Source organism: Humulus lupulus, chromosome 6 (assembly GCF_963169125.1).
Source record: "Humulus lupulus chromosome 6, drHumLupu1.1, whole genome shotgun sequence".
In the NCBI taxonomy this organism is placed as follows: domain Eukaryota; kingdom Viridiplantae; phylum Streptophyta; class Magnoliopsida; order Rosales; family Cannabaceae; genus Humulus; species Humulus lupulus.
Genome location: NC_084798.1, coordinates 210574144 through 210589863, shown reverse-complemented (window position 1 = coordinate 210589863; position 15720 = coordinate 210574144). Strand labels below are relative to the sequence as shown.

General features: G+C 31.3%; 1 protein-coding gene across 1 annotated transcript; it reads left to right on the top strand.

Annotated features, from left to right (window-relative positions):
* Positions 1 to 1153: 1153 nt before the first annotated feature.
* On the top strand, positions 1154 to 3312 carry LOC133783108 (AAA-ATPase At5g57480). Its single transcript, XM_062222646.1, has one exon. The coding sequence runs from the start codon at positions 1331 to 1333 to the stop codon at positions 2948 to 2950; it is 1620 nt and encodes a 539-aa protein (XP_062078630.1). The 5' UTR covers positions 1154 to 1330; the 3' UTR covers positions 2951 to 3312.
* The last annotated feature ends 12408 nt before the right edge of the window (positions 3313 to 15720 follow it).

Genomic DNA, 15720 nt, shown 5'->3' with positions numbered 1-15720 from the left:
CTTTAAGTCACTTCTAAGCCTTTAAAAAAAACACATTAGATCACACTATGTTATATGTGCTTGATGTGTATTTTTTTAATTTTAAAAATTTTAGACTTTATTAACATCTTGATTTGTTTTATTAGTAGCCTCTTGTCCTAGATTTGATTTGCTAGTATTTAAACTTTTTAGACCTATAATAATTTTGTTTATTTTATGGACTGGTAGAACTTCTCATTCAACTTTTAAAAAGGTTATTGTAAAAAGTATAAATCTTTTACTAAAATCACTTATAAAATGATAGAACATTTTTTTAAAAATAATTTATATACAATAGCATAACAAATAATCAACAATAAATACAAAATTACATGATTTGTAGTTATGAAAAAAATGAAATCCAAATTCTTTCTTTTTTTTTCTATTTATTTATATATGTACTAAGATTATTAAATTTTCCCTTTTGGAGTCTCATACACAATTTGCCAAGTTGGTAAAAAAAAATTAAATTAAATGGTGTCTCTGCAAAAGTTCACATTCAAACATCTCTTTCACTATATTTTTGGAATTCTCTATGACAATGAAATTATTATTTATTTTTATTATTATTATTATTATTTTGTTTTAATATGTGGCGTGTTTGTGTTTATTTCCCTTTCAAGTCAAGTTGTTTTAACTTGTTAATATTGTCTTCTGAGGTTTTTGCAGTAAATGAACCCAAAAATAAAATCCTATTCAAAATCCCTCAGTTCTTGTCCTATTCAAAACCCTTATTCATTATTCTCTTCTCCTTTTTTTTTTCTTCCTAAAAATAAGTAATAATTAAAAAATACTATACATATTCAAATTCTCCATCATAATGTACAGAAAAAAAGTCCAACAAAAACCCCTGTAAATCACTCACATCTCTGATTTTTCCCAACTCAAAAAAATACTTTCTTTTTAATTTTTTTTAAAAAATTTTTAATTTCTATATTACTTATTATTTATTAATTTTCTCACCCCACAAACACAAACACTGTTCTCTCGTACTTATTATATCCTCCTCTTAAGCCAAATCCAATCCCATCCACCTCAGAACCTCATTTCATTGCCCTTTTTGACCTTTTCTGTTTATTTATTTATTTATTTAAGTACCTTTGCTTTATTCTCTATTTCACTCATTTCTTTCTTTCATCCACAAATTCACTATTAAAAAAAAAGATTTTAAAAAACCCATTTTTTCTTTCTCTATAAATCCCCCAAAAACCCATGACATAGAAACCAAAAAACACAACTCGATTCTCTCATATTTTTCTCAAACCCAATAATTTTTCACTTTCTTTTTCAAAAATACCACAAAAAGAGAAAGATGAAAGAGTATTGGACATCTTTTGCTTCGTTATTAGGAGTTTTAGCCTTCTGTCAAACCCTACTCCAAACCGTTTTCCCACCGGAGCTCCGCTTCGCCTTAATCAAGTTCGTCAACCGAGTCTTCCACTGGTTCTCCTCCTACTGTTATTTCGACATAACGGAGATTGACGGCGTTAACACCAACGAGCTCTACAACGCCGTACAGCTCTACCTAAGCTCCTCCGTCTCCATCACTGGCTCCCGTCTCAGCCTCACTCGAGCTCTCAACTCCAGCGCCATCACCTTCGGTCTCTCCAACAATGACGTCATCGTCGACTCCTTCAACGGCGTTAACGTTCTCTGGGAACACATCGTTACCCAGCGCCAGTCTCAGACCTTCTCCTGGCGGCCATTGCCGGAGGAGAAGCGTGGCTTTACTCTCCGGATCAAGAAGCGAGATAAGACCCTTATACTCAACTCTTACCTGGATTTCATCATGGATAAAGCCAACGAGATCAGGCGCAAGAACCAGGACCGTCTTCTTTACACGAATTCACGAGGTGGCTCGCTCGATTCCAGGGGCCACCCTTGGGAGTCTGTACCGTTCAAGCACCCGAGCACGTTCGAGACACTCGCCATGGACCCGGAGAAGAAGAGGGAGATAATGAACGATCTCAAGGACTTCGCCGACGGTCAGAACTTCTACCAGAAAACGGGTCGGGCTTGGAAACGTGGGTACCTCTTGTACGGTCCTCCGGGAACCGGGAAATCGAGTATGATTGCTGCAATGGCGAATTTTCTCGGGTACGACATTTACGATCTGGAGCTCACTGAGGTTCACACGAACTCCGAACTCCGGAAGCTTCTGATGAAAACGAGCTCGAAATCGATCATCGTCATCGAAGACATTGACTGCTCCATAAACTTGACCAACCGGAAAAAGGCCAACTCGGGCGGAGGAAGCGGCCGGGGATACTTCGATTCGGGAGTCTCGCCGGATATGAGAAGCGGGTCCGGGGCCGGGTCGGGCGCCGAAGAGGGAGGCGGGAACACTATAACTCTATCTGGGTTGTTGAATTTCACAGATGGGTTGTGGTCTTGCTGTGGAAGCGAGAGGATTTTCGTGTTCACGACGAACCACATTGAGAAGCTTGACCCGGCATTGTTGAGGAGTGGTCGCATGGATATGCATATCTTCATGAGTTACTGCTCGTTCTCGTCTCTGAAGATTTTGCTGAAAAATTACTTGGGTTACAACGACGAAGATGACGTAGCCGACGACGTCGTTTTGAGAGAGATCGAAGCTGTTATTGCCAGAGCCGAGATGACCCCCGCTGACGTCAGCGAGGTTCTGATTAAGAACCGTCGCGATAGAGCGAAGGCTGTTCGCGAGTTATTGGAGGTTTTGAAGGTTAAAGCCAAGGCTAATACTGAGTCGGCGAACCGGAAGAGTGGACTCGGTCTGAAGAAGGGGATTGAAGAGGAGGAAGAGGAGGAAGAACAAGAGAAGAGAGCTTTGGAGAGTCCTCATGGGAAAGAAAATGTTGACTTTGACCAACTGAGTTGCAAGAACGGTGGTGGAGATAAGATTAAGGATCAGAACGAAGAAGAAGAAGAAGAAGAAAAGAAAGAAAAATGAAGAAGAGAAAGATAGAGAGTCCTTAGTTTTGACCGTTTTAGAAAGAAAAAGTTAAAGAGGGACTGATTTGCAAATTTGAGGATTTTGTGTCTTCAAACTTTGGTTAGTGGGGTGGGTTCACTTCTTTCTATTCTAACTAGCTAGTAGTGGTAGCTAAAGAAGAAAGGGTTAAAAGGAAAAGATTGGGTAAATTATTATGGTATATCCGGATTTTTAACATGTTATTACAAGAATATATTTGTCTAATGTCTTGCTAAGCTTCAATAATGAGGGCTTATTTTATAAACATAATTATTAGTATTATCACCATGATTATAGATAAGCTTAAGTTTGCATATGAGAAAGAATGTGATTGTTTGCCAGATGGGTTTTGTTCCCTTTGAGTAGAAAAACAATTTCCTCATATACTAAAAATAGAAGTGTTATGTTATGTTTTTATTGATTGATTTCTTTATGTGTATATATATTTGAAGAATATTTATTGAAGCTTTTGTGGGGTTTGTTTTGGAATTTACCAAAGAGTTGGTGTTTGGTGGCTTATGATGGAAGTGGAGTACTTGTGAGATCACCTGGCAAGCACATGGGAAAAGATCTGTGTGTTTCATTAGAAGATGTTAGAAACTTTAGATTCAACAAAAGGTGGGGTTTCTCACAAACTCATTCCATTTTGCAACTAACAATAAATCAAATCAAATCAAATAATAAATGAACAATAGTAACCTATAGTGTTCCATATGTGGCTACAAATTCAAGTTCTTTTTTGTTTGAATATACACGTGATGCAAATATATTTATATGGTTTGAGATATCTCTTCGTAAGCTCATGGGGCCAAATATTATTTGTTAGGCTATTTGGTTTTTTATCCTAAAAAAAATATATGCTTACAACATCCGCGCAAAGCTGGTGCAATTCTATATTTAACACATCTTACAAAATGTACAACTCTAATAGTGTTCCAAAGAGTATATCAAATTTGATACATTAATAAATATTGTTTTTTTATTTATTATATTGACACTAATTATTATAATTGAGTAGTTGACAATTAACAACTAATCATGTATTATTTTTTTAATGACAAATTTCTTGAAATACATAATTTGGATAATAAAAATATTTAATTTTTATATTTTCTCAATAAATATTAAATGAATTATTGACTTTTTTGTGTTACTTTGCTTCTTGTGCATTTGAGCACAATTATCAATATTATGCCATATATAACATTAACTCATTTTTTGTGTTAAATTTGACATAAAAAAAAAAAGCTACAAGTGAAACCCTTTTGGAAAGGAAAGTGGGTTTAAAAGCTAATTAATCTTTTATTATATTTATGTTTTCAAGTTTAGCAAAAACTAGTGACTTGAAAATAGTGGTGAGAGAGCTACTTTCTATTTGGTACATCTTAATTAGTGGTCACAATGGCCAAAATAATTAAATTATTGAGAACATTGATTAGGGCAACCCCACATGAAATGTTAAAAAAAGTTGTTCTCCAATAGTGTGATATGATATTGCATGAAAAAAAACGATTTGGAAATTTTTTTTGTAACTTTTAGGGTTTTGCTTTGTCCGTTTGTACTTTGTGTAAATTGATGATTCCATCATATTATTCTCCCTAGGGAAACACTTTCCACCAATGCTATATTAGCATGCTATCACTACCCTTTTGTTATAATTTAAAATTTTAATTTTAATTTTTTTTAAGAACAACTGTTTTAATGGATAGGAATAGAAGGGTAATTTGGGAATAGGACACGTGAAAAGGTGAAACAATTAAACAATCTAGAGATCTTGTGTTCGAAAAAGAAGGATTGAGGAGGAAAAAGCAATGAGAAAGTCTATAGTTATAATGAGAAAAAGTTGACATTTTTTTAGGTGGTGATTTTGATATTGAGTTGGAAAGGTGTTTAGGGTTTTGTCTAGGCTAAGATTTTGCCCTACGTGGTGGCTATGCTTGTTGACAAACATAGCTATGTAAATATATATATATAGAAATATATTTTATATTTGTTTTTCTTTTTTGGTGAAAATTTATCTCGGAAAATAAAAAAGTAGACTTTTTTGTGTTTATTAGGCTAGCTTTATCAACTTTTCTTCCTTTTTATTAGTATTTTTTTTTATATGTTAGGGAAATTTTTTTAATAATAAGCTAAGCACAACTCCAATAAGGAAAATGTTATTTTTGTATGAAACTAGCAACAAAATTTTATATATTAAAATTTTAGCACCATAATATTTTTACATTCCAACTATAACATTAAAATTTATATCAAAAAATATATTATATTATTTTATGTTATAAATAAAATAATATAAATACAGATTTATTTATAAAATATTAATATAAAAAACAAAAAGTGGAAAAAACAAACAAGAGATTATGTCATCGCTATATGATAGGACACTGTAGCATTTCAGCATAATGGTGTACATGTTTGCTGCGTGGTTTGGTTTGATTTCCTGTCAAATTAGCAACAAAATGAGTACACGCTATTGCATCAGTTTGGCCTAAGCATACTTATGAATACAAAATTTTAGAAGAAAAGAAATACTACATATACCATACACTTGTACCTAAAGCTTGATTCTTGATCCAAAATTGTTGTGATTATTATTATTTAAAGCTAACAAAAAGGTTATGTATATTACCATAAGAATCATCTTCACATTCTCATCATACCTAATTGGTGACAGTTTGCATGGTCACAAATGTCTTCAAAAGTTTGAATTTTGAATTTTTAAAACTCCATAGGAAATTCATTAAAAAAATAAAAGGTGAAAAAGAACCCTATTTCATAAGGATACTACACTATGCTCCTTGTAAAGGGTTCTTTTCATTTTCCCATGAAGTTGGAAAATGAATGAGAAAAGGGTTTAGTTGGGTGCAGAGAATATGACTAGATCAGAAAAGCACTAGCTGGCTAGTTCTTTTATATTGAGTGAATTTTTAGGTGAAATGTGTAAAAATAAGCATTAGATTCTCAAATCATCATTTAATCATGTAAACACTTTTATTAACATGACTGATTCTATGATACCAATATAATCTGACTTTAAATAATAGTAGTGGCTGTTATGCTCTGGTTTGAGAATCCTTAGGTTCATTGAATTGTAAATTCATATAAATATATATAGTTTAATTTTTGGTAGGGGATATATTTTGTGTCATTTTTATATCTTACATTTGTGGATGGTTATAATTAAAAAAATATATATTATGATGGTGTACATTGTAGTTATTAAGGACATCTGCAAAATTTTAAAAAATTCTGAATAATTTACAGTATCGAAAATAATAGCCAAACAATTATCGCACAAGTTCATTTTTTTTTATGTGTGTGAAACAACCTGTGTTGACTCCTGTTTTTTGGCACTGTACATTATTCGAAATTTTTTAATATTTTGCAAAATGTTTTAAATAACTATAATATACATCATCTTATGAAAAAAAATTATAATTATAATTATCCGCATGTGAAAACCGAGCAGGTAATATAAAAATAGCACAAAATAACTCTCCTATTAGATATTCTCATATATAATAATAATAAAAATACACAGGAACAACTCACTAAAGAAAAATAATTACTCTATTCAATGATAAAAATTTTGTCACTACAAAAAAAAAATTATGATTAAATGTCATTTTTGGTCACGCTAGTTCTTATAATATAACTTTTATAATTTTAGTTCCTAAAAATTATATATTTTTTTGTAATAAATAATAAATTCAATATTTTTTGTGGTGATTAAAAAATTAATGTGGATGCAATTTAAACTTTGTAACTCAGTGGATAGCTCTTGTGTGGTAATATTCATACTTTTAGTTGTAAAATAATTGTAATATCTTAGTCATTCATCACTCTTCTAAAATAAAATGTTAAAAATTTAAGATTGTACTATTTTAGGTTTTTTTAATGTTAGTTTAGACTTTTAGTTTTAAACAATTATAAACGAGAAATTTTGTTATGTAAATTAGAAAGAAAAAAAAAATATTGGACTTTAGCCTAAATTTGATTAGCAATAAACTAAAAAATAGATTAATTTTTTTTATTGTTGGTCTTCTATGACAGGCTAAGCTTGTGAGAAAAAAATGAGAAGAAGCATCTAAGCTGTATTTTTTTTTTTCAATTTACAAAACAAAAGGCGTTGTTTGTAATTTATTAAAATTGAGAATCCCATATCAAAAAATAAAAAATAAATTAAGAATCCAAACTGATATTAAAAAAAGAGAAAAAAAAAAAAAGATTCAAAATTATTTATATCAAATAGTTAACTATGCGTGTAAGTAATATAATGGATGACCAAATGCATGCAGAGGAATCAACTGGTCTTTGCTGATTTTTTTTTTACAATATAACTTCTTATATTTATACTATTATATCTTTATGAATATATAATTATTTAATATTTATTCTTGCTAAAAAAAATCATGGATCTAGCACTAGAGTAATAATATTATTAACAAATAATTAAAATGGGCACAATTTCAAATATTCGATCCACCTTTAGCTTTATACTTTTTGAACCTTTGATTAAAGTTTCATTCATTCATTCACTTTGAAAATTATTAATTCTTAGATATGTTTATTTTGTTGAAGAATATATGTATATATATAATACGTACAACAAAGATATCAATAGTTGCGTAGACAATATACACACCATTTAAAATGGAAATTAATTAAAAATGTGAGAAAGTTCAACTTTTCATTTAAAAAATTTCAAATATATCTTTATTAGTTGGGTTTTTTCATTTGAAAAAAAAAATTGAATATGGTGGTGGAGGCTAAGAATCACGTGATTATAAATTTAAGCATGTACACGTGGCTTCTTTGTACAATCCATAAAAATGTACACGTGGTATCTTTGAAGACATAATAGTTAAGAATCAAGATTTTCTGTCAAATTACCGTGTCTCATAATGTGTCTAATCAATATAATACTAATACATTATTTAATTTTGACACCTTATATTACTAGAGGAGTTAACAGTTTTTTAATAAAAGGAAAATTAAATTGATTAGACACATTATGGGACACAGAAAATTAACATGTGATTTTGATTCAATAGGTAGTTTGTTGACTAGATAGGAAACTAATGCCTTGATAGTTATTTGTCAAGGAGGGTTTTTCATAGTGTTGTCTAAATTTGAATGAATGTTTGAGTGGAGGGTATTCTATAAAAGAGTAATGATATGTGCATCCAAATTATGTAGCTAAATATTACACACAGTGATGTGACAGTTTAGCCTAATCAATCACATTTATCAAAATTGAGACTCACTGTTTTAAAAAACAATGTCACGTCTCTGTATATAATTTTTGAGTGTATATTTTGAGTCTACATATCATTACTATTTATAAAATTATATAATAAAATTATTGTGCAAAGTGACTAAAAAAATTAGTTTATCAAGTAACATAATAAGATAAATAATAAAAATGAGTAAGATCGATTGTGAATATCGATCACATGTCTTGATAGAAATTATGTGTGTTGTATCATTAGTGATCTAATTCTACATATAATGACAAATAATTCATGGTGTAGTAAAATTAAGCCATAAATATTAGGGTTTATACTTTTTTTGGATCCTGTGTTTTTTTCCATTACTTGTTTGGACCCTGTGTTTTGACAAATTACTTTTTTGACCCTATGTTTTGTAAAATGGTTAAAATAAAACCCTAAACTTGATTTTAGTCAATGTTTTCTCAACTAAAATCACAAATAATTTACCAAACTAACAATTCAGAACAAAAATAAAATCATTCTGCTTGAAAACTGTGTTGTTATATTCAATTTTTTCTTCATCAAAATTGAGTTTATGGTTCTATTTTAACAATTTTATAAAACATAGGGTCCAAAAAGTAATTTGTCAAAACACAGGTCCAAGCAGATAATGGAGAAAAACACAGGATCTAAAAAGGTATAAACCCTAAATATTATTAAGTTAAACAATATAACTATATTGATGGAGTGTTGTTATAAGGTACTTAGTACCACATTAGAAGATGCTTTAATAGTGTTCACATTACTTATTTCATTATGATAGATAAAATCTAATTTTAAATTTAAACACACTAAAAGTTTTGCTTTATATAGTGTTTAGACACTTTAAAGTTGCAATATCATAGGAATAGCATATCATGAATGAAGCTATATATATAGATCATGATTGACCCATTAATTTTCATAATGATTTAATGAATAGATGTAAGATCATGAAGAAGGAGAGTGAGAAACATAATATAATTTCATGAAGTTAAGTGAAAAAGTATGTTCGAATTTCCACCTCTAACAAAAAATATTTATTTTAAAAAATAAAATAAAAATTGAAATGATGATAGTAATATGGCTTCTTTGACTAGGCTTCTACTTTTGGCTTCCTAAAAAGCTCTTATGTAACAAGTTACTAAACTTAGTTTCTTTTATAATAATTTTGTAGAGCTAAAAGTTAAAGTAGATTGGGAACTCAATCAACTATAAAAGTGTTTTGAGAGTTTCAAAAATTATAAAATAAGCAATGATTCTAACAAAAAAATATATATTGACAATAGAAGAAAATATTATGTAAATTTTCAAATAAAGAGATATGCCTCTTAATTAGTATTTTGTAGTGTGCATTTAAGAATCTTAGCTTGTCACTTAATATGCAACAAATTAATAACCTTCTGTTGACTGTGTTTTTAGCCAACGGCGTGAGGCCGTCAAATACGACAAACCTTCAAGAGAATGTAAACGACAACAGACAGTTCAAACAAGAAAAGTAAATAACACAAGAGGTTTTATAGTGGTTCAGCCCCGATTGTCGGTAATAGCCTAATCCACTTAGAGTTGTGATTTATAGATCCGTACTCAAGATCAGATGGACTAAGCCAATTGAGTTTCTTCAGTACAGATTGCAAAAATACAAGAATTCTCTCTTATTTCAGCACTTTCTCTCTCTAGAATACTCAGACCCAAATTTTCTCTCTCTAGAAAGAAGAAGCAGAAGAAAAAAAACCCCTCTCTAATCCCATAAGCCCTCTATTTATAGGCTTAGGGTCATACAACTGATATCCCTTAGAATCGGGATATTTTATTATATTTATTACATTTAAATTATAAAAAATATATAAAATACAACAGATTCCTCAATTTGAGTGAGGAATGAGAGATTCCCGGGTGCCTAGACCAATTCTTGCTGAAGTCGTTCCGGGGATTTTGACGTAGTCTCTTGGTCCAACACATGCATGTTGATTACATGCAAGTATTGGTCAGATATACTCCTCCAAGCTTTCCTCGACTCAAGGCAATGCATGCTTGGCTCTCCTCGGACCAAGGTGGTCCGAGCCAAGCACCTCTTGCCTTCTCCTCAGACCAAAGTGGTCCGAGGCATTTTCCTCTTGCTTCTCACCTCGGACAAGTCCGAGCATACCTCCTCCAATCAAGGTCCGATCGAACCTTGTGGCCTTCTCCTCAGACCAAGGTGGTCCGGGGCATCCTCCTTTGGCTTCTCCTCGGACCAAGGTGGTCCGAGCCACCCTCATTGGCATCTCACCTCGGACAAGTCCGAGGCACTTCTCCCTTTGGCATCTTCAACCATGTCCGATCGGACATTATGTAGCCTTCCTTTGGCTGAAATCTAAGTCCCAATCCTTGGCTTGCATGGGACTTCTTTTCCTTAGCCTCCTAGGATGCATTCTCCTTAGCCTCCTAGGATGCACTCTCCTTAGCTTTCCTAGGATGCATTCTCCTTAGCCTCCTAGGATGCACTCTCCTTAGCTCTCCTAGGACCAAGGTGCACTTGGCTTGGTTATGACATCTTTCAAGCAGTCCAAATTCTTCGTCAGTCTACCGGGTCACTTTATCACAATTCTGAGGAGTCAATGTATTTATTGACTATTTAATGTGTCTTTTACGGACCATGTACTGCCATTTGTCACCTCTATTGCCACGTCATTGATCTCCAATTTTTGGGTATAACACCTTCCTTTAATAAATACTTTGGACTAAAGGAAATCTAAGTCAATATTAATTAATTGATAAATAAAAAAAATCACTAAACAGTCTATACCCTAAAAGGTTGGAGTTAAGTTACTAATTATTGTTGTGTGGCAAACGTTTAAGTAATTTGAAATGTTGCACTTAAGTCATTAAGTAATGTATTTTTTGCAAAAGTCATATTTTACAGTAATTTTGTCTCAATTATAATTAATTAACTAAAAACAATATTTATAATTTTGAAAAATTATTTGAAATCCATTTTAAAAATAAAAAATAATTTAAAATTGCTAACATGAAAAAATTATTTGATTTGACTTAAAATAAGTTTTAAAAAATTATACAACTTTTATTGAATTAAAATTAAATAATTTTTTCATGTTAGAGTTAAATTTTAAAAAAAAAAAAGATTTTAAATTATTTTTCAATGTTAAAAATATATATTTTTTATTTTTAGTAATTAATTTAAATCGAGACAAAATTGGTATAAAGTGTGATTTTTGTAACAAAAAAACTACTTAGTTACTTAAGAGTAACATTTCAGACTTCTTACTGACTTTTGTTGTCAAAATAATTAATGACCTAAGTGCAACTTATTAGGCCACATATTGACTTTTGCCTAAAAAAAATTAGTTAGTGACTCAAGTACAACTTTTTGGACTAATTACTGATTGTTGCCACAAATTTTTCAATAAAAAATTATTACTTTATAAAGATGTATTTTTATTTACTTCTAATTATTAATGTATCTAATAAAAATATGATATATTATAAACTAGCTAATTATATTTTATGTATTATTTCATTTTAATAACAAGAAACAAACACCACTTAATTTTACTAACGCATCTCCATATTATAATTACAATTATTTAATTTATATTGTAAAAAGCAAGAGTTTTCTATATAAAACTCAAGGGTATTATTATTGACTTGTTGAAATTATTAATTTAACAAATTGATTGTAGTTCATAATCAATAATTGAAAAAAAAAAAAAAAAAAAAAACTTTTAGACCCAAAATTTTGAATACATTAAATAATAAAATTTAGAAATTTCACTATGTATATATATAAAGGGACCATACATTATATGGTGTTATAAGTACATATGAGAATAAATATATGCCGACCAAATAATAATTGAAGAGAAGTGCCATGCATTATTAGTATTTTGGTGGGACAATATCCTTGGTCCTACATCAAATCACAATCGATTACAGCTCTTACTTACTGGAAACTCAAATTCACAATTATTAGTTTTAATAATAGACCATCACCAGAAATTAACTTCTTAAACAGTCTAAACTACTGTTGTTACTTAAAAATTGTCACAGTAGTATCTTATTTATATAAATCTATATGTTCATACTCCATATTGCACAAAATAAAATGAGTAATGATATGGGCACTAAAAATATACATCAAAATATTACACATAGTGATGTGCCAGTTTAGTCTAGCTAATCACAGTTATTAAAACTAAGACCTACTGTTTTAAAAATCAGTAACACATCATTGTGTGTAATGTTTGGGTGCACATATCATTACTTAAATAAAATATAATACGAGATGCTTAATAGAACAATACCTACACCATTTGGATTCCTTAACCTCTTGTTCTTGTTGAATGCTAGGTATTGCAAGAAATCCAAATCGCTTTGAAACAAGACCACAATCTTCCAAGTCTTTCTCTAAAACAACTTAGTGTTTGTGTGGGCAAGTCTCAACACACGAGAAGAGAATTCCTAGAGAAAAAACTAAGAGACAGTGAGCGGCTAGGTATAGAATACTAGTAGTGAATTTTTACCTTGTCAAATTCAGATTTTTTTTTAATGCATTATATAACACTAGTATATATATACGCAACTATTTTGGGAAAGATACATAAGAAATAATATAACTTTATTAAATCTCAAAATATTGTATCAAATACATAATAATAAAAAATATAACATGGGTACCCATTTTTTAAAAGAAAAACATAAACTTTAATTCAATTGTTTAAAAAAACTAAATGCGGAAAAACATGATCTAAAAGACTAAATATAAATAACGTCATCTTCGATCGACACGCAGTCCACTCAGTTCGTTCATCCTCAACACACATGCCAAGCTTCCAAGAATCATTTCGCCTTCGTATCTAGTTTCCTGCATTACACTAAAAAAATAAAGGAATGAGTCTAATGCTCAGCAAGGAAAACCTAACACATAACTCATATTCATAAAATTCATAACGTAGCATATAATAAAACATATCATAAACATATGTCACACATACTATAATGACCATTATTACTTGGGGTCCCATAACTAAACAAGTCATATGCCCATTAGATTTGTGGGGCTTGCTAGCTAAGCAAGTCATATGTCCATAAATTTATTGGGGCTTGTTAGTGTACAGGTCATATGCCAAAGTCTACAAACATACACAATATAACATTTCATAACACTACATAAGATAACATATCACATATCATATAACACATAAAATCCTATCATATTTTCCTTACCAATATACCGGGATGATGAAAACAAAGTCGGGATTTTGGAACACTCCTAAAAACCATAATATAGAGGTGAGTATACTAAAGAAAAGAGATGGAAAGAATAAACTACACCATCGAAATAATACTTACAAACGAAAACCTTAAGTTCGAAGAACTTAGATGCCTAACCAAGAATAGAAAAGTCTGAGTTAGGATTTGAGTAGAGAAGAACTATAAGAATCAATACCGAAAGGAACTAGAATTAGGAATACCTTGAATGCTTCTATGACAGAACTATTCCTCGAAACCGAAATACACTATAACCTTACTTCCCAAGTGTTTATTAAGCTTATAATGATTAAGCTTATAACCCCAATCCAAGTGTTTATCACTCTATAGTCTCACTAGCACATGGAAGGCTCTGATCAATGCTTGAAGAATGAACGAAAAGGCTTGGTGCTAGGTTCTATTTATAGAGTTCTAGGAATAAAAATCTTCTTTTTGGCTTTGAATAAAAATAATAAATTTAATTGAAAATATTTGAATATCCTTCAGCCAAAGGCTTAGGAATTGGTCAAATTTTTCAGAGAGATTTAAGGATTCAAAGCTTGATTTTTAAAATAATAACAACAAATAAAATCCTAACTTCTAACTCCCTAAATCTCGTAACTCTAACTCCCCTGTAGTAAAATCAACATATCTGGAGTTGTAGAACTCCGATTTGGACTCTCTTTATACCGTTAGAAAGATAATTAAATTATCTACAACTTTCTGGAAATACTACTTTTAGAAATTCATAACATAACTGGGTCAAAAACAGGTCGGAAGTTACAGTACCCTAAAGTTACGAAAAAATCTATTTACAACCTAATCCACAAATAAATAAAATTGTGACAAATATCATGCTCCTATCAGATTTTGGTGAAGACTAAGTCTTATATTTCTCTTATTTTATCATTAAAATAATAATTCATTAATAATCATGCATATGACACGTGTCATAATCTTATTGGCTCTATCTAAACCTTAGGTTATAATAATCATCATATTAATAACCAGCAATATTAATCAAACCTTATGTTATAATTAATATACTTAAACTATAGGTTAAACTTATAAAATCCATAACTATTGCTAGGAGTTTCCAACTAAATCCCGTTTGAACCAAAATCCACAGTAATGAACATACTATAACTAATACTAGCTATTCCTACTACTACTACTATCTAACTAGCTAAGTAAATTCTGGGACTCTACAGCTATCTTAGATTTTAATGACGATATTTCAAACCTAAAGGCTCGGGATCGAATCTACTACCCGGTTTGGTAGAATTCGAGGTCCCGGAGGCTAGGACTTGGTCCAGAATCCTTTATTTGCTCGTTGTTGAGGGGATTATATATTTGATTATGACTAGGTTACCGCTAAGGGCTCAGGATCAGGATTTTGCTCGAGGGTCGTTCTTATTTTATATTGCACTCAGACCCAAGGTAAGAAAACTACACCCATTATGTGATGTAAATGATTAAGACTTGGCCTGAATGCTGAATATAGTCTTGATTGGGCATTGGCCCTTGTAAATGGACATGATTATGATTATGCTTGTGAATTATTGATCAAGCATGTTGAATGCTCTATGTATGGATATTTGTTATACGATGTATGCCTGGTAGCATTATATAATTGAGAAAAGCACTGACTTATTAGTCAAGAACGGCAATAGGGTTGAGCGCTGGTCGAAAAGCGTTGACTTATGAGTCAAGGACGGCAATAGCGCGCAGAGCACTGATCGATATGATTAGATTTAATTAGGAACGCACCATACGCTTTTCTGACCAAATGGTCGTAGAAAACTAAAGCGCCAGGTACGTTGGGCCAGCTCCAAGGTTGGTTATACAGAGGATAGGGAAATGGGCCCCAGGGTGACTTATTAGTCCCAAATCCTAGGGCACTGAGCCCCAGTGTGACTTATCAGTCATGTACTTGGGCAACGGGCCCCCAATATGATTCAATTAACCATTTATGTAGGGCATTTGGTCCCATAAGATGTTGTAGTCATTTATATGAATGGTATGCATGCATGAGTAGGGTTATTACTGCTGTACATGTTTATTATGATTTAGAAATGTGTTAATCACTGCTTATGAGCATGTTAAAGTTTTCTTGTTGGGTCTTAGCTCACGGGTGCTATGTGGTGCAGGTAAAGGAAAAGAAAAGCAGGACCAGCCATGAGTTGGAGAGCTTAGGTGGCGATGTGTACATATGCGGCCACTTGACCACCACAGCCAAAGTTT

Excerpts from the sequence above, each read along its gene's own strand:
- LOC133783108 (XM_062222646.1), top strand. The coding sequence starts at position 1,331 with ATGAAAGAGTATTGGACATCTTTTGCTTCGTTATTAGGAGTTTTAGCC.